We start from the raw sequence: 23,872 nt of genomic DNA, 5'->3' as shown, positions 1-23,872 counted from the left end.
GCTGCTGCACCACGTGGCGGTCTACTTCCTGGGCGGGGCCGACGACCGGGAGGCGCTGGCCTACGGCGTGCGCATGGTGGAGCGCGCCGCCGCCTCGCTGACGGTGGTGCGCTTCCTCCCGCCCAAAGAGTGGCGGGAAGACGGATGGGAGGAGAGGCTCGACGACAAGATGCTAATGCAATACCGGCAGGAGTGGGTGGACGAGAAGCGGGTGATGTACAGGGAGGAGGAGGCAAAGGACGGGGAGGCGATGGTGAGGGTGATCCATGAGACGAGCCCCGAGTTCAGCTTGCTGATCGTGGGTCGGAGGGAGGGGAAGGAGTCGCTGATGACGGCGGGGATGTCGATGTGGAGCGAGTACCCGGAGCTGGGGGTCATCGGGGACATGCTGGCATCGACGGACTTCGGCGGCGAGGCGTCGACGCTAGTGGTGCAGCAACAACGGAGGGTGACGGGAGAGCAGTCACTGGATAACCTCGAGCCCACTCCCATTCACATTGGGAAACGGGTGGTACCGCGAGACGAAGACGATGATTACTAATTTACCTTAATGGGAGACTGGTTAGACTAATTGGTAGCCTAAGTATTCACGTAGATGACTTGTGTACAGAAACCCTTTCCTGTGAACTCATATACCTCTTCTTTTTGGGACTTTTCTCTCCTTCCTAGTGGGTTCTCATTGCTTTCTCATCTTCGACTGCATTAGATGACAGTGGAAAGATGATCTTATCCCGATTCAACAATTAAAGCATATATAGGCAAGGATGATGCAGAATTTAAACCACCAAATATGTATGTTAGGGTATGTAAGGAGGCAGCATGTCTTGGCTTAATTAATTACTCTTCATCACCATCACCAGAAGTAATAGATCAAGTAGCGGATCAACCCAGACATCATCTGACTATTATAATCTTAAAATTGTAAGACTAATTTCTAATCCATTTTTATCACCATCGCCTACAATATTTTCTTATAATTTTTGGTGCTGATGAGGATAGTAATTACGATAAGACTCGGCTGACGTCAGCCGACGCCTCACGCCTCGATCGACGCGACTGCACTCGGTCAACCGAACCGGAACACCGACCGAGGCGCATTAACGCCTACTCAGGCTCGGTTCTTCACGCCACGCCAATGCACATGTCAGACGCTATCAACCTGCCTCCTGCAAGCGGGCACATCAAACAACAGTAAGCTTCTCTATAAATACCCTCTCGTTCATCAGAGAGAAAAGGGGGGAGGGGCAGCGAGACACACGCTGAAACACTTCTTCTCTTGAAACCCCCTCCACATCTTCTAACCTGATCGTCGGAGGGGTCGGGTTGAGCACCCCGACCCGACCTTTGTGCAGGTGCGAAGCCGAAGGTCCCCGTCGGTCCCGCAGGCAGAGACGATCACACCGTCTCGATCGGACATCGCCCCCGACCTCCTCAGCGGGTCCGAGGAGCGCCCCCAGGGAGATCCCCGTCTTCCGGACCCGAACCGAGCCGTGTCGGCCCCGAGGCCACGGCTCAAAGTTGTTTTTTCATACATTAATATTTTACTAATATTTTGGGATTACTCTTTAATACATTTTCTATCAACATCTCACATACATAAATGTTTTTTCAGTGTCTTCTTGTTTCACGTGGTTATCTTTAATCCATTTCAGTGAAGTGGTGACTGGACACCAATACAATCTAATATTAAATATTAAACTGTTAAATTGTGGGATTACTCCAATATTCATGTCATCTTATTATTTCCATTGTGACAACATAAACTAATCTTTGACCCATCTCTACCATCATCTCACATACATCAATATTTAACATTATTGTAATTAAAATGCTATTCGCATAACCGAAAGATAATACGCAATAATCTATTTAAATGAAATGAAAATTTTTCAAAGATATGTAGTATGTTAGGAAGCATTTCAATAATCCATAACAAAAGTTCATCTTAGGAGTACTTGTAGGTCAATAGAAAGAGAGAAAATACCTGAAACCCAATGCCTGGCTGGCCACTGATATGTTCTGCCGCAACAATAAGCATCACAAAGTATTTTCCCCAAAGCTGTTCATTTTGTGAAATTTTCAGTCATTAGTATTCAGACGAATACAGTGTTTATCATTCATCCTCAAATTGATGAACAAAGGTACTACAAGTGGTCTTATCTCAAGGCAGCATCTTTTGTTTGCCAAAGGCCACAGGCATTCATGAGGATCTGCATGACCTAATCCAAAGCACATAGAGGTATTAGATCATCACTAAGAAAAAATAAGAGCCTATTTCAAAAATAAGAAAACAAATTAAATCATTATTATGCCATTACATGTGACTTAAGTATAATATGATGGGAATGAAAGCATTGAGGGGGTGTAAAAACTTCTATTGGTCTGCAACAATAATATGCTGGACGAAAAGGAGAAAATAAGGAAAGCTTCACAAACTTTTGTAAATTGTCTGTGTTTAATCACGCTAAACAGTCACAATCAAACTTTGATTGTCTAAGTATGCAGGAATATGATAGGTTATATGCCTCTAGTGAAATCTTATTCTGGTTTATATGCTCTCAGAAACTGCTTAAAACTTTCAATAATTTCCTGCTAATTCACAAGATGATATTTGGTCCATCTCCCTTTCGGTTTTTTTTTTTGTCTTTTTATCTGATGGACAAAGTTTTTAATATTCATCTAGAGTATTTGAGGTAACCTAATACAAAAAAGTTGAAGTGCCTTTCCTCTCTTTAACTATATAAATTATTCACGTTACCATACTAGCATTATTTTACTCGGAACTAGAAATTCAACCATGCGAAAAAGAAACCCTTTCTGATATATAACATATATCACTAGGTTAGAAAGCACAGAATAATCGATACCAACACCTATAGGAACATGATATGCTCCAGGAAAACTTGATGTTTTGTTAAATATTATGCTTGCCTTATCATAGACAAATATCTCCAGTAGAGAGAGAGAGAGAGAGCATTAAATTTCGCCTTCTCAAGTCATTTTTCATTAAACAGAAAAGAAATGAAAAATTGCCAAGCTAAAATGTACTATATCTAGATAATGCATGAAAGATTTCCTTTTTTACTCTATGAAATAATAATTTGCACATAATACTCCTGCTCTTTTAAACAAAATTGAAGATAAAGCCTACAATTTCAGTATTTGCAAGTCACCTGTCCCTGGGATGTGTTTGTCCAAGGCATGTCAATATTAGCCCAAAGGAAGAATATTTTGTCCAGTGTTCCAATTCAACAAACAAATATTTCACCACTAGGATTTGTCAGCAATTTATTGACAATGGAGTGTTACTTCAGAACCTATATTAGCAATTTTGTACATTCATTAAGTGCTTTAGGTGCATGATTCATGACAATAAGCAAAAGGTATGCCAATTGCAGCAAGTACCAAGGAAGAAATAGTAAGTGACAGGATGATGTAAATAGATGATATAGCCATGGATAATTACCCTAGTTAGATAGAAACGGATTCGAAATTGGAAGATATCGTTTCAGCAATTACAAAAAGAAGATATCAGAGCGGTTGCAACAATACCATATGAGTTAGGGCGCCTTCACCCGAAAGGCGCAGCGGCAAGGAGGAGGCTCGAAAGGAGGATGGTAGTGAGGGCGTCCGACCACCGCGAGGGCTTCTTCACTACCACCATCTCCTCCTACGGAGACGGCGGCCGCCGTCTACTCATGTGAACAGCAGACCCGTCGTGATCATTGAGAGGGAGGGCTCGAGAAGGTGAGTGGCGATGGAGCGATCGGCTGCCAAATGCCGAATATAGATTACTTGGTCGAGGCGGTAAACATCGGGGAAGATGAAACTATAGGATTTTTAATCGGTCGGGTTCGACCCGCTGTACATCTTGCTACAATCCGGTCACAACATCCGAATCCGGTCCGAACTGGATCCGAATCCGGATCCAATCACATGGGTTCATGGTATTTTAGATGACATATTTATCGTATAATTTAAATGATATTTTTATTCTTTATACTAATATATACATACGGTCATTCATTGTCCAGGGCATTTTCGGTAAACAACACCCGATGTCACAGTCTGTACAGATCGCAAAGCCCTAAACGGCCGCCGCGTCGGAACCGTCGAGGGTTGTGCCGTTGCAGCTACATTCTGCGGCCGGTGACGAGCGGCCGCCGTCGCCATGGGTCGCATGCACAGCCGCGGGTAATACCATCCTATGATCTGTATCTTGTTCCCTTCCCTCGCTCTCCCCCGATTTTCGGCGGTGATGGAATCGTTAACCACGTCTTGGGCTGCAGAAAGGGAAGCCCCCGAGTTGGCTTAAGATCTCTGCTCAAGACGTGAGCCGCCTCCTCCATTTCGAGCCACATTTCTTGTTAATGCTTCGAGGCTTATTGAACCCTTGATATGTCAGGTGGAGGAGAGCATCTGCAAGTTTGCGAAGAAGGGGCTGATGCCGTCACAGATCGGTGCCACACTTCGCAACTCTCATGGAATAGCCCAGGTCAAGAGTGTGACAGGGAGCAAGATCCTCACGATTCTCAAGGCTCATGGTAACATCTTGCTAATTTCCTTAACTCACCATTTTTATGGCGCTGTCTTGAATTGTTTCTATGGTTCTTCTGGGTTTATGATTTTGGGCAATGGGGTCGATGTAGGGTTTGCACCGGATACGCCGGAGGATTTGTACCGCCTGATTTAGAAGGCAGTGTCCATCAGGAAGCACTCGGAGAGGAACAGGAGGGACAAAGACGCCAAGTTCAGACTGATCCTAGTAGAGAGCAGGATCCACTGCCTGGCCCGTCACTACAAGAAGACAAAGAAGCTCTCTGCAACCTGGAAATAGTTAGTGGCTCTATCACCTTGTGCTCCATTATTGCTTCACTTGTTATGGATACGTATAGAATGGAATACAGAATGACATTTGACGCTCATAGGAAACTGTAGCGATCATCAGTTGTGCACTAAGAGTAACAAGTGGAACTATCAATCCGTGATTTGGATCTGATCTTACAAACATGGACAATATTATGTAAGTTTAAATCAGGAATTGCACGTAAGATTTCCGAGGTCTTTTATCAACATCTTATCATCAACTCTTTGAAGTTCTTGTAGCAAATTATGATATATGATGTCACATTGTGTTTGCTTTTTGATATTTGAAATATATTGTTGTACCCATTTTGCTTTTTTGATATAGGGAATTGGGATTTTTTTTGGATTGAACTTTGTTTTTCAAATTATTCCATCAAATTATCATTCCTCTGTGATTGAGAGGATGATTAAATTGTTCTGGTAATTTTGGTACCCTGTGTCATTATATCTTGTAATCAGATGTTTAATATGTGATGTTCGTGGGAAAATGATGTATCATCATGCAAGCTCCTTTAAAGATAGTTCTGACTGTGTTTTTTTTATTAAGTCACCCATCGTCTTAGGAAGTTCTCTGTCTCTTAGTATTTTACCTTTCTCTGTCTTGTGCTTAGCGGTTTGGCATATGAGTTTATTCCGACAATATATTCCATGGTCAATCATGATTTTGCTTGTGATTATATGGATCACATAATCATTGTCATCAATTTGTTAATTGTCGCATAGCCTAATAATATTTACTTCAAGAACGTATCACTATATTTTTAAGCAGCTATGAGATGTTGAAGAATTCCTACTTTGCTTTAAAAACATTAGTCTGACACTTTGGTTAAGAAGAATACAAGGAACTGAAGCCTCTGCACTGGCAAACCTAAAATTTTATGTATAATTTGTTCATTACTGTGATCTAGTCGAGTACCTTGCATGACCCAAAGGGGGATCTGTTCAAGTATGCTGCACACACAATAAGCAGCAGCTGTAAGGTCCCAGCTACTTTTGTTGGTCCTTTCTCACCGTTAAGTTCCATTAAGGACAGTTGTGTTAATCAAACAAGAGTCAGGGAATACATTCTCATCAATGCTAATGAATTCCTTTTGGCCCTCTCTCGATTTCCTTTAGCTTCGATTATCTCAAATGGATAGCTTGGCTGACTGATATATTTATAACTCTCCTTTGAACATGCCTTTACCACCATAGATAGTCTTATTTACGCTTTGGTTGCAGATTATGTTCTCAACGATGGTTGTTCCTGGCTGATTGGTTAAATTTCACTTGTTCTTTTTAACTTACATCTTATGTATTGCATCATATAAATTTTGATATATGTTTTATTGCAATTTACTCTTTACAACTGAAAGGGTTCCAATGTAACATACTCTTATCGCCTACTTAGCTCTTTTGAGTCTAATGGCTGCTTCATTGCTTTTGCACAGCGACTCCGACACTGCAAGCACTCACGCGGTTTAGGATTCGACCACTCCATGAAATTTCAGTGCAAACGTTTGTGCAAGAAATGCGGAAGTCGCCGGTAACCAGTTGTTTATCAGCTCAAGGACTCAGTTATGGAATCTTAGGAGAGGATAAACTTTCTGGTGCTCTTAAATTGTGTTTTGATGAACTGTGACTGCTTTTGATGTTACCCCAACAATGTGTATTTTCAGATGAATTGTGACAACTTATCTTATCATGTTTAATTATATGCATGAATTTTTACATTTTTTCATTCTTTAACAGCCCGGCACAGATTAATTTGTAGATGAATAACATAATGTTTACAAGCTATGGGAAACCTTTTCTTTAACATAATATAGTCTTGATCTTAGAGAATAACATGATGTTTCTATTTGAATGATCGTCATATTGTGGTTTTTGTTCAGAATCGTAACTAAATTTGAAATGAGAATAGTCACTTCACTTTACTTTTTTTGTTATACATTTCATAATGAGAACTAATGTGTTGGTAATTTATAAGAGTGACTATGGTTTCGGAATCGGAATCAAAATCGCGGGTTTTGATTCTTGGAATTGACTTGAATTCACACGGTTTCAATTCTAGAACAATTCGTGTTAATAAAAGAAAATAAATTACTCATCCAACTCAAATTCGTACACTTTAGAATTAAAACGTGAACCATTATACACTGTAATTATTTAGTTAATTCGAACTTGATTCGGTTCGATTAGAATTGTCTGACATGACTGCCTCAAAGGTCGATGTTGCCACGTGTGTTGGGTCACGATTTTTTTGTAATTTTGGATTCCTATTGGGGTGCGACTGTAAATTTACTCCGTAAATTTGCTATATAACAGCTCCCCCCGGTTGGAACACCGAACCCTAATCCCCGTCTCGTGCGACTGGACTCGGGGGTGTGTGATCGGAACGGCGGCGGCGGCGGGGGCAGCCCAGAGAAGATTGAGAGAGGTAAGGACGGAGATGTTCTTCTTTGCCTGGCCGTCACCGCCTCTGATTCCGATCTGTGGTGTTATGTTGTTTTCCTCTTTGATCTCTAGTAGTTGGTCTTGATTCATCATGGCGGCGGCGTACGGGGCGATGAAACCGACGAAGTTAGGGCTGGAAGAGCCACAGGAGCAGCTCCATCGCATCCGGATAACCCTTTCCTCCAAGAACGTCAAGAATCTCGAGAAGGGTACATCATATCTGTGACTTCACGGTGTTGCGTTCCTTTCCGTTTCCTTCTGTATTTTTTATCCCTTTTGATCGGTTTCGGTGGTTCAGTATGTGCGGATCTGGTGAGGGGAGCGAAGGACAAGCGGCTGACCGTGAAGGGGCCCGTGAGGATGCCCACCAAGGTTCTCCACATCACCACCAGGAAATCTCCCTGTGGTGAAGGTATTGCAATCTTCCCTTATCATAACTTCAGGAAAGGTTCTTCCTAATGGTTATTATGCATACCTGTATATTTTGGGGGCAAAATATTTGTCAGTAAATTAAACTGAGTTATGAATATGAATATGAATATGAATAGTGGAGTAGAAGTGCATTTATTCAGCAAATTGACAACCAATCGTGTGTGCTATGTTTTTCGAAATCCTGAAGAGAGAATTATCGTGGCTTTCACTACGAAAGTTTTTATAGTGCAGTGCGTGCGCTTGAAATTTTTGAAGATTAATAGTGTCTCATTCTGATTGTCATTGGTTCAACTTGTTCTATACATCTTAGTGGAAATACGGTTCGCAGTTTACATTTTGGTAGGAATAAGTTCTAGGTATTGTAATGGTGCAGAAAAGGCTTCATGTATATGCACATTGATTTCTCTTTTCATGTTTCATTAATTTTCTGACTCCATGAAAGGAAAAGTTTGATGAATGCTAAATATCTCTTTTGATGCTGACATTTTCTTTATGGTTTTTAAAAAAATCGAGCTTTTTAGAATGGATTTTCAATCTAACCATCCATGTTGCCCATCTACCTAATGTTACACTTGGAGATCTTATGACAACATGACTTCTCCTGTGGTCTTTGCTATTGGTATCCAATCTGGTCTTGGCATAGAGGACATTACTTTGATTAGGAGTTTTCCATGGAAGATTTGATAAGAATTTTTAGTGCCTGGAATTTTATGTGTCAAAATATTGTACACATTGATTTTACACGTATCTTTCTTTGTAACAGATTTTTGTTTGGTTGTGGTGATCAAAATATAATTTTGAGAAATGATTGGTATTAAAGCTGTAGGTGTCTAGGGTTGAGCTTTTAAAACTTGGCAAAATAGAAATCAGTGTTAGTTTTGCAACAGATTTTTTTGGCTTTCATGTTTTTCATGAATGATGATAGCTTATTAGAGCAACAAAAAATACAAATTTAATTGACGGACATTTTTTTTCAAGTTTCTGAATATTTACTTGCTTGAATGAAATGAAATAAATTGAAATCCTGAATTGGCTGCATGGTTTTGTTTGAATTAATCGTTAAGATGCAACATAAGAGGTGAATAAAGTGTCACTTTATGCATCTCCTGATATGTGCTATAGAAAAAGTTCATGTTGTGGATGAAAACTTTATTCAGAATTAGGAGTTCACAGTTTTTTGCCTCATAATTGGGATACTTGGATTTTATGGGAAGATGATCTGACTGTGCAGCTGATGTCAAGAAAATTAGTTTTGACACTGAGATTTTCTCTATGAAGTCTCAAATAAATCGAGCTTTTTAAAACTGATGCTCAGTCTGATTATCCATATTGACTATCTGCTTGGATGGATGCTTTTATTCAGACTTAGATGTTTGTAGTTTTGTGCCACATAATTGGGATCTTTTATGGGGTATTTCCGGAGGATGATTTGGCTGTGCAGATGATGAAAAGAAAATTAGTTTGACACTGAGATTTTCTCTATGAAGTCTCAAAAATCGAGCTTTTTAAAACTGATGCTCAGTCTGATCATCCATTTTGACTATCTACTTGGACGAATACTTGTATTGAAAATTAGAATTTCACAGTTTTGTCTCATAATTGGGATCGTTTATGGGGTTCCACAAGAGGGTTATTTGACTGTGCAGATGATGATAAGAAAGTGTGACACTGAGATTTTCACTATGAAGTCTCAAAAAACCGAGCTTTTTAAAACTGATGCTCAGTCTGATTATCCGTATCTATTATCTACTTGATACTGCATTCCCTAGTCCCTGAGACAAACTGGTTATCCATGCCAATAGCCAATCTGGTCTTGACACTGGAAGTTGTTACTTTTTAAGTTTTCTGACTTTCCTTAGAAGGATGATTTTCCAGTCTGACTCCTAAGATCCTCTTTTGACAATTTGGAAATTGGTTGTATGATTTTGCTGGTTCCTGGCGCACAAAGTTTAATGACAGGCTAGTAACCTTTTTTATGTATGATTTTGCTTTAGGCATGTTTGTTGTGATGGAATGTGATCTACAGAGAGGGGGTTATGTTAACGCATTGCTGCTTCCAGTACTCATGTCGATACTAATTGATTTGGGTAGTACTTGTGTCAGTATGAACTTGATTTAAGGTGCCTGAGATGACATTGTTGTTAGTTGAAGTTTCAATTATCATAATATATAAAGACCGATAGATGACATTTTTAGGATATATACATATATATGTAATTGTGGTAAAAAATAGTCCATGTCTTTGATTAGCCTAAACACTAATTTTAGCATATTATTATTGACATTCTTAGATTAAAGATGATAGCATTTGAGTGGTTGTTTCACATTGTGGGACTTGATGGTGACCTTATTATTGCAGGAACCAACACATGGGATCGGTTTGAGCTCCGGGTGCACAAGAGGGTGATTGATCTGGTCAGCTCGTCTGAGGTTGTGAAGCAGATCACCTCGATCACCATTGAGCCTGGGGTGGAGGTTGAGGTGACGATCGCAGAACCATGATTTTGCCTTCATTTGAGTTCATCCGATTATCTATAATGTCTTATTCTGTGTGAGCTATTTTGCCGTTAGTTTGTTCTTGTTTCCTAGCGGTAAGTCGAGAGTTCGAATCCTGTTTAATCATAGCATTTTCCTGATCTCAAGAATTTTGCAACCCTCTTAATTCTTCCGAGACCAACCGCCAGTTTTCGACTGTGATGTTTACCACTGAAGTCCCATTCGAGGCGCTTAATTTTTGCATGCATGAGATCCAAAACTATTGATTAGCACACAGGACTTTTCATAGTAATATTTTGATCGTCAAGGATAATAAGATTTTTCATATTTGCACCGTCAGGGGAAATAATTTCGATTTTAATATTAAGGTAACGAACCAAGCTTCTTAGAGATGGCCTATCGTGTCTGCTATATATATAACCCTGAAGATGACAGCAGACAATAGAGAAGATTTTCCATGTCTCGCTTCGCCGCCGGTCCTGCTGAATGGTCTTGGAAGGCTATCCCTTGTCTAACCACTTTTGTGTGGCTCAACGGTGGCTCAACGGACAGCCTCACAACCGAACAATCTTCAGCGGTTTGCAGCCATATCCTCAGCACGCAGACACTGACGCATAAGAACCAAATGAAGAAGGACATATGAAAACTTTATTACAGTCCAAATCCCAGATTTGAATCCGTTCGTTGTAGCATCCTCAAATCATGAAAGAAAGAGAAAGAGCAAGCTGGAACAAAAGCTTATCACAAACCTTAGAGCGATTTGGCTGCGGTAATGATACTGTCTGCCGATATGCCGAACTCCTTGTATATTCTCCCCGCAGGAGCGCTCGCTCCAAACCGATCTATCCCGATGGCCTTCCCTTTGCCGCCGACGTACTTCTCCCATCCAAGCGTGGCACCTGCCTCGATACTGATCTTAGCAGTCACCGCAGCGGGGAGCACACTCTCCTTGTATTCATCTGATTGCTCCTCGAACAACTCCCAGCAGACGAGCGACACCACTCGGACCGTTTTCCCCGTCTTCCTCAGCTCGTCGGCAGCCTTCGCTGCAATTTCCAGTTCCGAACCGGTGCCCATCAAGATCAGGTCTGGTTTGTTACCTGAGGAGTTGTCTGAAACGATGTACCCTCCCTTCTCTACTCCCTCGATTGATGTTCCCGCAAGCTGAGGAAGCTTCTGCCGCGAGAGAGCGAGCACCGATGGCCTCTTCCTGTTGAGCACCGCGACCTTGTATGCTCCGGCGGTCTCATTTCCATCGGCAGGCCTGAGCATTAGAATGTTCGGCATGGCTCGGAAACTTATCAAGTGTTCGATCGGCTGGTGAGTCGGACCGTCCTCCCCGAGACCGATGGAATCATGCGTCATCACATAGATGACTCCTGCCTCGCACAAAGCTGAGATCCTGATGGCAGCTCTCATGTAGTCCGTGAAAACAAAGAAGGTCGCACAGTAGGGGAGAAGGCCGGGGCTGTGGAGGGCGATGCCGTTGCAGATGGCGCCCATCCCGTGCTCCCGTACACCAAAACGAACATTACGCTCCTCGGGCGTGCCCTTCTGGAAGTCCCCAAACATCTTGAGCAATGTCATGTTGGAGGATGCGAGATCTGCACTACCCCCTAGAAGTCCAGGCAGAACTGTCGCAAGCGCATTCAAGTTCTGTTGCGACAAGTTTCTGGTAGCATCGGCAGGACTCTCAGGAGTGTATGTCTGGAAAAGAGCCACATGGAATCATAGCTTTACGACATCGAATGCATGGATAGCGTAAGAAGACAGGAGGGTAAGAGATTCACCGGAAGAGCTTTCTCCCATCCGGCAGGCAATTCTCCCGATACGATGGCTTTCAGCTCTGCAGCATCCTCCTTGTACTTCTTCTCGTACTCTGCAAACTTGGCGTTCCACTCAGCTTCAAGGGACGCACCTTCAGCGACATGGCGGCTCCAGTGACTGAACCATAAACCAGAGCACAGGTCTATGTACAGAACAAATCATTCATAATCGACGATTAGAATCCGAATTCGTAGTCGCTGACCTCTTGATATCCTCGGGCACATGGAAAGGCTCGTACGGCCATCCAAGATTCTGTCGAGTTGCATCGACTTCCTTGGCACCCAATGCACTTCCATGCACACTGTACGAGTTCGCCTTGTTGGGCGACCCATATCCGATGGTAGTGGTGACCTGCACGAGTGCAGTAGCTTAGCAATCCGAAACAAGCATACCCAGCCGAACATTCTGATCGAGAACAATTCCGGCAAACAACACAAACCTTAATGAGTGTTGGTTTATCTTTGACAGCCTTTGCTTCCCTGATCGCGGCACGAATGTCATCATACCCGGTGTTACCGTTCTTCACCCAGATAGTATGCCACCCGAGAGCGTCGAAACGAGCAGACACATCTTCTGTAAACGCGATCTCTGTGTCTCCATCGATGGAGATGTGGTTGTCATCGTAGAAGGCGATGAGTTTGCCGAGACCCCAGTGTCCGGCGATCGAACAAGCTTCGTTTGCGATGCCCTCCATTTGGCAACCGTCTCCGAGTATAACATATCTACCGATCGAAATCAAATTACTCAAACGTGTGAACTTAGCAGCAGCATTCGGACATAACCAAGACAGAACTTACGTGTAATGGTCGACGATCTCGTTGTCAGGCTTATTGAAACGGGCCGCAAGGTGTCTCTCAGCAAGTGCCAATCCTACGGCATTGGCTACGCCTTGACCAAGTGGCCCTGCATCGTGTTCGTGCCGATCAACAGACGGTCGTGAAAGCTCAGGGAAAGCAATGAAGGAAAGAGATGATCACAAAACGTATCATAAAATCTGCAGGAGACTTAACCGGTGGTGACTTCAACTCCGGGGGTCTCGAAATTCTCAGGATGGCCGGGAGTTCTGCTCCCCCATTGCCGGAATTGCTTTATGTCCTCCATCTAAATGACCAAAACAACATCATCTTGATGCAAATCAAAACGCACATGAAATTGGTAGAGTAGAGTGATCTAGTGTGTTTGATACTATGCAGATCGGTGAACATGATAGGCATCTGAGTGAACTGATCAAATGAGAAGTTTAGGGCTTTAGTATGCTTTCGATTCCAAGAAATTACGTGTGTGATGATACCATGATTAAAGCAAGAAAAGGGAATAGCAGAGATCTCATTCCAAAGCCAGATCCAAATCTATGAAGAAGAATGGACCGATCACCATCAAGTTGCCAACTTTCTTGGTAATAGCTTCATCAAATCTGAGGATAAGACTCGGGAAAGATCCAAGGCCTGACCTGGACGCTGTCGTAGCCAGCAAGGTGGAGCAAGGCGTACTGGAGCATGCAGCCATGGCCGGCGGAGAGGACGAAGCGGTCGCGGTTGAACCAGTAGGGGTTCTTGGGGTTGTACCTCATGACCTCGTCGTACAGGATGTGGCCCATGGGCGCGCACCCCATGGGGAGGCCCGGGTGGCCGGAGTTGGCCTTCTCGACGGCGTCGATGGCGAGGAACCTGATGGTGTTGATGGACTTCTCGACGAGGGCCTCCGTGGCGGCGGCCTCGAGGGTCTCCACCGCGGCGGCCCTGGCGGGCGCCGCGCGACGCGCGGCGCGTGACGCCTGCCGCGGGCACCGGCGCTGCTGCTGGAAACGGGGGGAGTGGGAGCAGGTGAGGGAGCGGCCGGCTAGGGAGCTGAGGGCGAATCCGCCGGCGGGGACGGCGACGCGGTCGGCGGAGTGGGAACCATGGCTAGAGACGGCGAGGCCAACGATGGCTTGGGCGGCGTTCACGGAGGATGAAGCGGCCATGTCTCTCACTCTCTCGATTGGGTACGGGTTGGAATGGGCGAGAGGAATAAGAAAGGTGCCTTTTGAGCCACTTGGGACGGCGTCGGAGCGAATGGAGCGAGGGGGAAGGGACCCACGCATCGAGAGACGTCGGATCGGATTACGGATTACATCTCAGCCGTCAGAAAGGGGTGACGGATGACTGCCTCTGGTTTCACCAGCCATATCCATCGCCCCTTATCGCAACGCCTTCCTTTGTCCGCCGCCCGTATGAGGCTGCGATCGCATCAGCATAACATTATAATCATAAGAAAAAAAATAATTCTTAACTACATAATAATTTTTTAAAAGAAAAATAAATTAAACAAATATTTATATCAAATGACTTACTTATATGACGATTAAATTAAAATATGAGACTTATCATTTGTGCGATAATATAGTAATCAATTCAAAGATTTTAGAAATAAGTACATTATTATTTATCGTTTATGTAATATTTATGCTTATGTCAGAAAAATCTAACTGAGGCAGTGAAGCAAATCGACTAATTTATGTTGTACATATAATCATATTAATGGATAGTTCTCTTCTATTCGTACCGCTTATTAATGCCAACACAATATTCTCCCCTTAGAAGGAGCGGCTCTTGCAAGACATGGCTTTTCTTGTTTAGGAAGCCATACCAAAAGGCCACCTCATCAGTTTTCTCTTTCAACACACATATATAATTTTGATTATATTTGTTCCTTAAAGAAGAATAAAATATTTATTTGATTTTGATGATGATTTGCTTCTTAAAACAAATAAGTGTATGCGTCTATCATCTTTAACAGTTTAATTATCATTATGAAATGATTTGATGAATATTTTTAACTTCCAAACACTTTCGATCACGGGAAATCTCAATGTAAATTATTTTCTAAATAAGACTTCAAAATTAGGAGTTTTTCTATATAGAATCTTAAGATTTTTTTTCTTTAATATTTAATATTTTATTTTTAATCACTTGTTTACTTATCAGAGTGTTACAGGAATTTCATCGAACACACCTATATTATTTTATTTTCTTGTAGCCCTCAATTTAAAGTTGAGCTTCCCAAAAAGGTGTTAGCTGAAGACTGTTGTTCCAATCAAAACAAAGAATGTACTCACTTCGCTGGTCTGTGGTAGGTTGCATGCTTCGAAACGAAGGCGTTGAAAGGTTTGGTGAGACTAAAACAGTACTCCTCTTTGGTCTTCCCACCCACCTCGCACTTACGGGTGGGTGAGCTATATGTATCTCCTGTATGTGTCATCACAAGACGAAGAAGAAGAAGAAGAAGACATGCTTGGGCCATGGATTCGATGGGCTAACACATTCGGCCCACAGTTAATTCCATTGTCGAAATACTAAACATGTTTGGAATATCCTCTTCATTAAAATTTTATTTCCATCAAGTCAAAAATGTTATGATAAACTAGCCGAATAATATAGTTTGGAATATCCTCTTCATTAAAATTTTATTTCCATCAAGTCAAAAATATTATGATAAACTAGCCGAATAATATACCATAACATTGACGATGTTATTGTTATATAATTTGTCATAACATTAGCAATCTTAATTATTAGTTTAGTTATACGACATGTAACATCACGAATGGATTATTTATCAGTAACTTGATGGACTTCAAATTATGCAATTCTAAATGTTTACGTTCGAGTTAATAGTATAATACATACATACTGTTTGTCCGATCCTTCATCGTACTAAATACAAAATGATCTTCTTAGAAACACTTCACAACCTCACATCGATATTTCATAGTTCGGAATTCACAACCTTCCTCTTGACTCCCTTACTAGAGAGAGAGAGAGAGAGAGACGAAGAGGACTGATTCTATGCAGGAGACGACGAGTGCATTGGAGGTATTTACAGAAATCTATATCTTATCATCCACAAATGTAAATCTTATGCACATCCATAGCAACCAACATCCAAGCCGACGTAGACGTCCTTTGCATGTTTCTACCACGCAGATCTTTACGTACGTGCTTCCACGGGGCCTTCCTTGCTCAGAGCGTTGCATGGACCCCGCTGCACACCGGGAGATCTTCCTCGGTGTATGGCGCTGCTCTTATGATCGGATTGATCCTAAAGAAGTTGACAGGTTTCAGGTCGAAGGTGGAGAACACGGTGGGCATTATGGGGTAGTCCTCTTGGCATGGTACGTGATGGAATCCCATGGTGTACCACAGGACGATGTCCTCGTTCTCAATCTTCCGATCCCTGTAACGCATTCACCCTCACGTACCATTAGTTCTCTCACTACCTATGCACGCATGCATGCATGAGGAGTGTATTGCCGTCTGTCTTACCTCTGCGACCAAACAGCGAGGTTGTCGTCCCCGTGGCTCTGATACGCGAGCAGGCCGCCCGCCCACTCTTCGCTGCGGTTGTATGGAGTGACCCATATCTACTGGGAGACAAGAGAGAGAATGACATAGCGATCGAGCGATCACCGAGAAGGAGAGCGTACGACATGATCATCACCTGGTTATTGGTGAATGCGGCTCGTTTCTGTGGAGGATCGTCCAAGTCCAGCAAGCTTGCAGCGGTGGCGCCGGGCACCAACTTGTACCCCGAGGGGTTGCCGAGCTTGGAGAGACGCGAAGGGTTGACGACGTGGAACTCGGAGGGGTCGTACAGCTTCAGCTTTACCTTCGCGTCCTCCTCCGTCCTGGCCACCTCCCTCACCACCTTCATGTAGCTCTTCCTGGGGGACTCCCCGGGGGCCGTCTCCTGCGTCTCCATGTGCACCTTGACGAAGGAGTTGCTGGGCCCGTCCACGTCCATATCCAGGTAGAATGTCACGAAGTGGTCGTGGACCACGCCGACGATGTTGTCGGCGACCAGCGTCCCGTACAGGTCTTCCCCCTCCGGCACTTGGCTTAGGTTCCCGTAGCGTGTCGCCTTCACCATCAGCATGCCGCTGAGACTCACCTGGTCACATCACCCGGAGCAATTAGTACTGGGCCCACCTGTGGGGTCCATGCGCATAAATGTGCTGAGTGAAACAAACATCAGCTGTTTCGGCTTCTTCTGCTCCGCTTGATCTTTATGTTGGTACAAGCCAAAGAACCACCTGAACACACACATACACATCCAGAGGAATCCAGATTGGCTATGGCCCAGCTGATGCAAGATCCTTTATTGATTCCACAATATATATGGCCCGGCTGATACCAGATTCCATGTTCAAGGAATCTCAATAAATCTAGTTGACTTCATCAAGTGGCTGTTTTCTGTGTCTTCATATGGCCTTGTCTTGTCTGTCACTTCATTACGATACTATCTGACACGGTAAGTTCCTATGAAAAGAACTCTGTGGAGGAAGAAGAAGACAGAGAGGGGAAGCGGATAGATAGATAGATAGATAGATACCTTCACTCGGATGAGGCCATCCATCTGAAACTCCCAATCCACGGTGTAGTCGTAGTTCCCCACGGACGCCACCATCCTGGCCACCAGCGTCACCTTCGGCCTCGCCTCCCTTATCTGCTTCACACCCCCATGCAATCAAACAACAAAAAGCATGATGCATCAGACTGGTGTTCCATCCAGCAGCCATCGTGTCTGCGGTTCACCATGACATTTGCAGATGTTTATGTAGAAAAAGAGAATAGAGAGAGGTGCGTTGGATGCTGCGAGGCTGTGCACCGGTCAAAGCAAGTACGTCCCTATTCTTTGCTTTCTACAGGTGAGGATATGTCTTCTTCGAGTGGGGGTCCTCGAGAGCATCTGAATCTCTATGGATCCAACTCTCGTACCTCTCAAGATTCCTTCGAGATTCATCTGCGGATACCTTCACGCCCTTTTCTCTGCAACTGTACTCTTTCTACTTTTCAGATGATGAGAGGTAAATTTCTATGATCCGCATCGATCAGGCCCTTAAGATCCGTGCATGATGCATATGAACGGTGAGATTTGGGTTTTTCTCCGGAGGGAATCCAATTTATGCGGTGAAGGTGAGGAGAGAACGATGCTTACGTCGTAGCCGAACGCGGGGTTCTCGGTGTGCCGCCAGGCCACTTCTCCTTCGTAGCGCTCGAACACGCAGACGACGTCCGGGCGCACGAAGGGGGTGCCGTCAGCCGCTGCGAACACCGCGTCCATGTAGATGGCGTTCCGGGGGCAGTCGTTGAGGCGGAGCAGGGGGAAAGCGTTCGTCCCCATCCCGTACTCGCCGGCGTCCATGTAGGTCTTGAAGTACCACCCCTCCCCTGGGTCCATGTACGGCACGAACAGCTCCGACACCATCCCTTTGTACATCACATCCCGCCACGCCCCGCCGCCCTCCGGGTCCCGGAAACGCGCCCGGGACACCACCATCCCCGCCCGCGCGTCCGGCCGGATGTGCACCTCCCACCCCGCCCACCGTACCGCATGCCCGCCCGCCCCCACCCTCATGCTAGGCTTCCCCGCCTGCTCCATCGACATCGGGTTCACCGCCACCGCCTCGGTCGTCGGCATCCTCCTCTGCGACTCGTAGCGGTAGTCCGTGTCCCTGTTGCGCGGCACCGGGATCCCAAGCCCCTGGTCCGAGACGCGGATCACCCCACCCGTGTCCACGTCCACAGTCACCGTGAGCCCCTCCACCGGGCTCATGTAGAAGTTGGGGGACTTGGCGTAGCACTGGACCTTGATCACCCGCCGGTTCTCCTCCTCCGGCCCGTACCAACCCGACGCCAGCGGTCCGCAGACAACGCCGGACGACGGGTTCAGGCCGCGATAAAAGACGGCGTTGATAACGTCCGGGTGCGCAGCGGCGGCCTTCGTGGCACGCTCCATTTCCTCGGGGGTGAGGCTGGGGTAACCGGCGGGCCGGGCGCGGACGACGTGACGGAGGACGCTGCGAGAGGCGATGTCGACGGGGAGGACGTGGGTGTCGTTGGCGGAATAGGCGACGACGAGGGCGCGGCGAGGAGGGAGTGTGTCCCCGGGGCGCCACGCAAGGACGACGGCCTTCTCGGGCTCCAAGAGCGACAGGGAGTGGATGGACGGGAAGGTGTTCGGCGAGGCGAAGTCCGGGTGGGAAGCGAGGATGGAACGGATGGCCTTTATCTCGTTATACGTAAGAGGGTCGAGGGGGTGGTACGGATTTTTGTGGACGTGCAACGTCTCCCCGGCGCCATCAGTTCCGGTGGAACCGCCACGGAAAGAGTGACGGTGGGACGAGAGGGATCGGATGGTGGGGAAGGAGCGGAGCGACAAGGAGACGAGGAGAAGGGCGGCGGTGAAGAGGAGAAGGAGCAGGTGTTTAGGAGAGGGGAAACCTTCCATCACTCAGCTCGAAGGACTGGTGACCTACCACGAGTAAGCTCTGCCATGGAGTTGGTGCCTTTATAGGCGAAGAGGAAGGAGCACTTGACGCGCTACTCGCCACCTCCGTCACTGTCCGTCTCCTTTCTAATCTTAATGGTGTCTTGTTTAGTTGGTTCTTCGTAGATCAAGCAGCGCAATGATTGCTTCTCATAGTAAAAGATCTCACCGCGGGTAGATGGAAACGAGACCACAGTGAATGGAATCCAAAGTGGGTTGAAGAATCCAATGTGGAATATATATATATATATATATATCCGACCTTGGATTCCTTCCATATAGAATCCGGCAGTGGAGCAGTTGCAATCTACCACATGCAAGAATCTAATACACGACCGTACAGTATAATGTAGTCACGTACAACCTCGAGATTGCGATCTTCCCTTATAATAATGCAAATATCATGAACAAAAAATCTTGCATTATTAATGGGTGTCACTTTCATTTTTACACATGCTAACCAATGATACCCAAATATATATATATATATATATATATATATATATATATATATATATATATATATATATATAATCAACAATAAGAAAAAAATTACGTCGTATATCTCTTACGAAGATATTTCTTTTTGTTTTGTCATGAAAAAGTAAAGATAATCCTGAAGTATAAGTAAATTAATTCATATTATGAATTCAAACCCACCAATCCTAACACGCACATAAACTAAAAAATATATATATATCATGATATTTTGAGGTATATGCACCGAGGTGTTAGAAATAAGGATGGGACCTGCAAGAGGCAAAGGAATCACGCTGACAAGAATCTATTTGTGGGAGTAGTAGTATCTATATGCTTCGATTACTTGAGCTTGTGGGGAATCTTAAGAGGGATCTTTCATTGATGCGACGTCTCTGATGGAACGATGTGAGCTGCATAGTGTATTGCCTTTCTGAGAAAGAGAAATTTGTAGGCATTAATCGGAGAAGACGTAATCGTGAAAAGGACTTCGGTGGTCCAAAAAAGAGAGGCTATGTTAGATATCTTCTCCAATTATTGCAGGATAACTGATAAATTTATGTGGTATTTATAATTGGCCGAATTTATTGATTTTGTTTATTTTTTTTCAAGAAAATACATTTTATTTTCAAAATTTTCTAACAGTATTTTTTAAAAACTTAAATCTGATATATCACTAGTCACATATTCATTTGTCATTCCTTTTGTTAGTATAACAATAATAATACTGTTATACTGTGTTATGGTATTTTTAGTAATGATAAAAAATTATAATATAGTGTTTATAGTGTTTTTTTTACAATTAAAAATAATATAACTGGATTTGATCACCATATGAATTGATCCAAATAAGAGTATAAAATAAAATAAAAGTACATAAGTGGTTGGATGTATTCTATGTATTAGATAAAAACATGTGTTATTAAAAAATTCTAAAAATAAAATATATTTGATAAAAGCTAAAAAAAAATAGTTTTTTTTAGAATTCATCCATTATAATGTAGGATTGTTTTCCTAACTTCTCTAAAATAGTGTCATAATTTATGCACTATTTATGTCTTTATTTTTCTTATACCTTGATTTCCTGAATCATAAGCAACTCCATTTCTTTTTATTTTTCCTTGTTTCTACAGTGCTCTCTCTCTTCATTGTCAATCCTTTTCTCTGGTCTCTCTCTCTCTCTCTCTCTCTCTCTCTCTCTCTCTCTCTCTCTCTTCATAATTTATGCACTATTTATGTCTTTATTTTTCTTATACGTTGGTTTCATGAATCATAAGCAACTCCATTTCTTTTTATTTTTCCTTGTTTCTACAGTGCTTTCTCTTCATTGTCAATCCTTTTCTCTCTCTCTCTCTCTCTCTCTCTCTCTCTCTATCTCTCTTTACTAAATAAAAGAGAAAGAAAAAGAAGAGATAAAGCAAGCAAAATATTTTTTTACTATATATATATATATAATATAGAGATATAATTCAAAACTATATATTGATTATCTTTTGTAAATAATTCTCCTCTTGTTGAATTGGTATGATATCTTTAATCGAAAACACTTAGCATAATCCTACTTTATAATCAAACAAGAAGTTATTTTGTAAATATAATTTTACATAATGCTGTCTTTAATTTAGTATAAAATAGAGTACAAAACTGGAGGCTATAGTCATTCCTCCAAAGTCTCTATGACTTCAAATTTCAATCGAACATCACTGATCGATGGACTCTACTATTCCCTTGTTCGCATTTAATATGATCCAATGGCTCCTCTTTCTTTGATGCTTCAGTAAGCAATTCAGCATCACATTCAATATCTATCTATCTTTTGTCCATCTTCACGCAAAGCATACCCAATACCTTCTCCTGTTATCATCAGCTCACTGTGCCAGCAATTTCATTCAGAAAAAAAATATAGTTATTTGTTTGATCTGAGTATAAATCCAAAACGTTCCATTCACATCGAGCTTGCACCGATCAGCCTTACGTTTCTTTACTGAAGTTGGAATGTGATATTTTCCCTGACTACCTGTAGACTCTCCCATCAGTTTTCTATTCAGCATATAAGTTAAAGAACTCCATCATTTTAGGCCTTTCACATCGGATAAAAAGGCTGTAGGCAACCATTTTGATTGGTGAAGCCTATGCTTTCTGGAATCAGCTACCATTTCTCGTGCAGCGTATGAAAGGAATAAAGCTTCAGAAGAAGAAGACAAAGTAGAGCGGAAGAGAAGAAGAGGTCACACCCAACATTACCTTCGGAAAATGGACAACCATTGTGCCTCCAAAGTCGAGTGTCTGTCACACGCAAACACCAACAAGCAGCAATAAGTTGACGCTTTGGGACACAAAACCAACCAATTATTCGTATAAACCTCATTTCATCATTATTTTCAGGTCATGTTAATTTGCAAGATGTTGGTTTTTCTATTTATACAGATTATGATGAAGGATTTCGAATGAAGAATTTTTCTCAACAGAATAGAGATTTTTTGTATAGTTGAAAAAATTTTATCTTCTATCATTATTAACTTACGTTGAATTAATTGTATATAAAATATAAAATAATATGATCCGACCATAATCAAATAATTGATTGACACATAACATTTAAGCTCAAGTTAGCGATAATACATTTATGAATTCTTATAGATTAATAAGTCTCTAGCCACTTATGATATAAGGGCTTAAATTTTTTATCATTATATCCTCCTATCGACCAGGTTGGTTAAATATGAAACCACTTGTTATGACTGACTCGATGGGATAAATAATTTAAGTGTGTACTCAACTTTGATAATATAAATAAATTTGAGATTGTTTTATTTTTTCAATAAAATTTGGAGATTTAATAAATTAAGATTTGAAAAAATATATATTCCATTTGTAGAGGACTTAATCAATTATGTACCACAACACAATTGATAATTTATTTTCAAATTAAATCAGTAATTTACATATAAATATATATTCATGCAATATAAGTTATTAGAATCAACTTAGTTCCTTGAATTAACAAAAAAAAAATCATTTAAGTGATAGGTGAATTCCATGTTAATATTTTAAAGGTAGGTTCTATAAATTGGGCTGGGTTTAATCTTGAGGCCCAATTAAACATTACAACGATTTGGGCTTTGCTTGAGGCCCAAATATGAAATTGTCCATGACATTAGTAACTTGAAATCTAATGAGGATTGATTAGTGGAGGTCTCATCTTAACAGCCTAAATTTTTAGTGTGCATACTCTAATGCCGTGTTAGAAGCCAATCATACGGGACTAATGTGGAGAACTGACCTCTTACTATATAACCTTTTTCGACCGGCGGGAAACACCTGCGACGGGTTCTTCCGCTCTTCCTCTTCTCAACCGTCGACGTAGGCTGCGTACGCCGCTGCGTCCGACGAGGGCATCCAAGAAAGGGGGACAGCTAGAGATCGGCACCCGGAAGGGTGAAGCCCTCGCCGCCCGTCGAACCCTCCTCGTTTTCTTGCCTCCTTTCTTTAATCCTCCGATCATCTGTTCCAGTTGGGGGAGGAGGGGGGAGTCGGTTCTTGATCTCGTTTGCTAATCAATGATCGTGAGTTGTGTTCTTTTCCTTTCGTTCTTGATCGAGAGTTTTCTTCGCCCCCATTACTATTGGCCTGGATTTCGTGGCTAACCCTGATTATGCCCTAAAAGGGCGTATCGATTATGACGATCATATATCTTTTCGATGTTCCTGCTTATGGAATGGAACGATTGTGAAGGTCTTGTTAGCTGACTTTATAGGGAAGGATAATTTGTTCTAAGCATGCCATTACTGCAATTAGTTGTTGAAGAATGCTTGATTTATTATTGTCAGAAATCCTTTAAATATGCTGTCTCATATAGGAAATTTTGCAGGCGTAGTGTAGGTCCACTTGAAGGAAGATAAGAAGGGTTAATTATAGATTATCCTCGATAATTAGATACATTTTATGTTTCGATTCTTATACTTTAAAAAAATATATTGGTATCAATATAGCTACAAAAGTAAAGCATATAGATCTATTTACATTAACG

General features: G+C 42.7%; 3 protein-coding genes, 1 long non-coding RNA gene, 2 other non-coding genes and 2 pseudogenes across 7 annotated transcripts; 5 read left to right on the top strand and 3 right to left on the bottom strand.

Annotated features, from left to right (window-relative positions):
- Positions 1 to 37: 37 nt before the first annotated feature.
- On the bottom strand, positions 38 to 3,784 carry LOC135628458 (uncharacterized). Its single transcript, XR_010492868.1, has 3 exons — positions 3,553 to 3,784; positions 1,985 to 2,219; positions 38 to 1,166 (listed from the first exon to the last, which is right to left on the bottom strand). It is a non-coding gene; the product is annotated as an uncharacterized LOC135628458 (long non-coding RNA).
- Positions 3,785 to 3,936: 152 nt separating this feature from the next.
- LOC135628393 (small ribosomal subunit protein uS15-like) lies at positions 3,937 to 6,576 on the top strand (annotated as a pseudogene).
- A 597-nt stretch (positions 6,577 to 7,173) lies between these two features.
- Positions 7,174 to 10,411, top strand: LOC135628969 (small ribosomal subunit protein uS10z/uS10x-like). Of its 2 annotated transcripts, none has more exons than XM_065136016.1 (4): positions 7,174 to 7,285; positions 7,378 to 7,511; positions 7,601 to 7,714; positions 10,094 to 10,411. In XM_065136016.1, exons 2-4 carry the CDS (start codon positions 7,394 to 7,396, stop codon positions 10,234 to 10,236), a joined length of 375 nt encoding a protein of 124 aa, XP_064992088.1. In that variant the 5' UTR covers positions 7,174 to 7,285; positions 7,378 to 7,393; the 3' UTR covers positions 10,237 to 10,411. The 2 variants fall into 2 exon arrangements, with proteins under 2 accessions (XP_064992088.1, XP_064992087.1); XM_065136015.1 differs by having other exon boundaries at positions 7,375 to 7,511.
- On the top strand, positions 8,960 to 9,048 carry LOC135630088 (small nucleolar RNA SNORD36; annotated as a pseudogene).
- On the top strand, positions 9,170 to 9,255 carry LOC135630087 (small nucleolar RNA SNORD36). Its single transcript, XR_010493613.1, has one exon. It is a non-coding gene; the product is annotated as a small nucleolar RNA SNORD36 (small nucleolar RNA).
- LOC135630086 (small nucleolar RNA SNORD36) lies at positions 9,375 to 9,457 on the top strand. Its single transcript, XR_010493612.1, has one exon. It is a non-coding gene; the product is annotated as a small nucleolar RNA SNORD36 (small nucleolar RNA).
- Positions 10,412 to 10,571: 160 nt separating the features above from the next.
- On the bottom strand, positions 10,572 to 14,058 carry LOC135628967 (transketolase, chloroplastic-like). Its single transcript, XM_065136013.1, has 8 exons — positions 13,508 to 14,058; positions 13,068 to 13,158; positions 12,855 to 12,960; positions 12,497 to 12,779; positions 12,260 to 12,408; positions 12,021 to 12,174; positions 10,980 to 11,937; positions 10,572 to 10,837 (listed from the first exon to the last, which is right to left on the bottom strand). The coding sequence occupies exons 1-7, from the start codon at positions 14,018 to 14,020 to the stop codon at positions 10,981 to 10,983; spliced, it is 2,253 nt and encodes a 750-aa protein (XP_064992085.1). The 5' UTR covers positions 14,021 to 14,058; the 3' UTR covers positions 10,572 to 10,837; position 10,980.
- Positions 14,059 to 15,750: 1,692 nt separating this feature from the next.
- On the bottom strand, positions 15,751 to 19,365 carry LOC135628635 (amine oxidase [copper-containing] gamma 2-like). Its single transcript, XM_065135424.1, has 5 exons — positions 18,034 to 19,365; positions 17,428 to 17,541; positions 16,537 to 16,986; positions 16,362 to 16,459; positions 15,751 to 16,272 (listed from the first exon to the last, which is right to left on the bottom strand). The coding sequence occupies exons 1-5, from the start codon at positions 19,324 to 19,326 to the stop codon at positions 16,059 to 16,061; spliced, it is 2,169 nt and encodes a 722-aa protein (XP_064991496.1). The 5' UTR covers positions 19,327 to 19,365; the 3' UTR covers positions 15,751 to 16,058.
- Between the last annotated feature and the right edge of the window lie 4,507 nt (positions 19,366 to 23,872).

Source organism: Musa acuminata, chromosome BXJ3-1, assembly GCF_036884655.1.
Source record: "Musa acuminata AAA Group cultivar baxijiao chromosome BXJ3-1, Cavendish_Baxijiao_AAA, whole genome shotgun sequence".
Taxonomy (NCBI): domain Eukaryota; kingdom Viridiplantae; phylum Streptophyta; class Magnoliopsida; order Zingiberales; family Musaceae; genus Musa; species Musa acuminata.
Note: the sequence above shows the minus strand (reverse complement) of the source record. Positions and strands in the feature narration are given on the sequence as shown.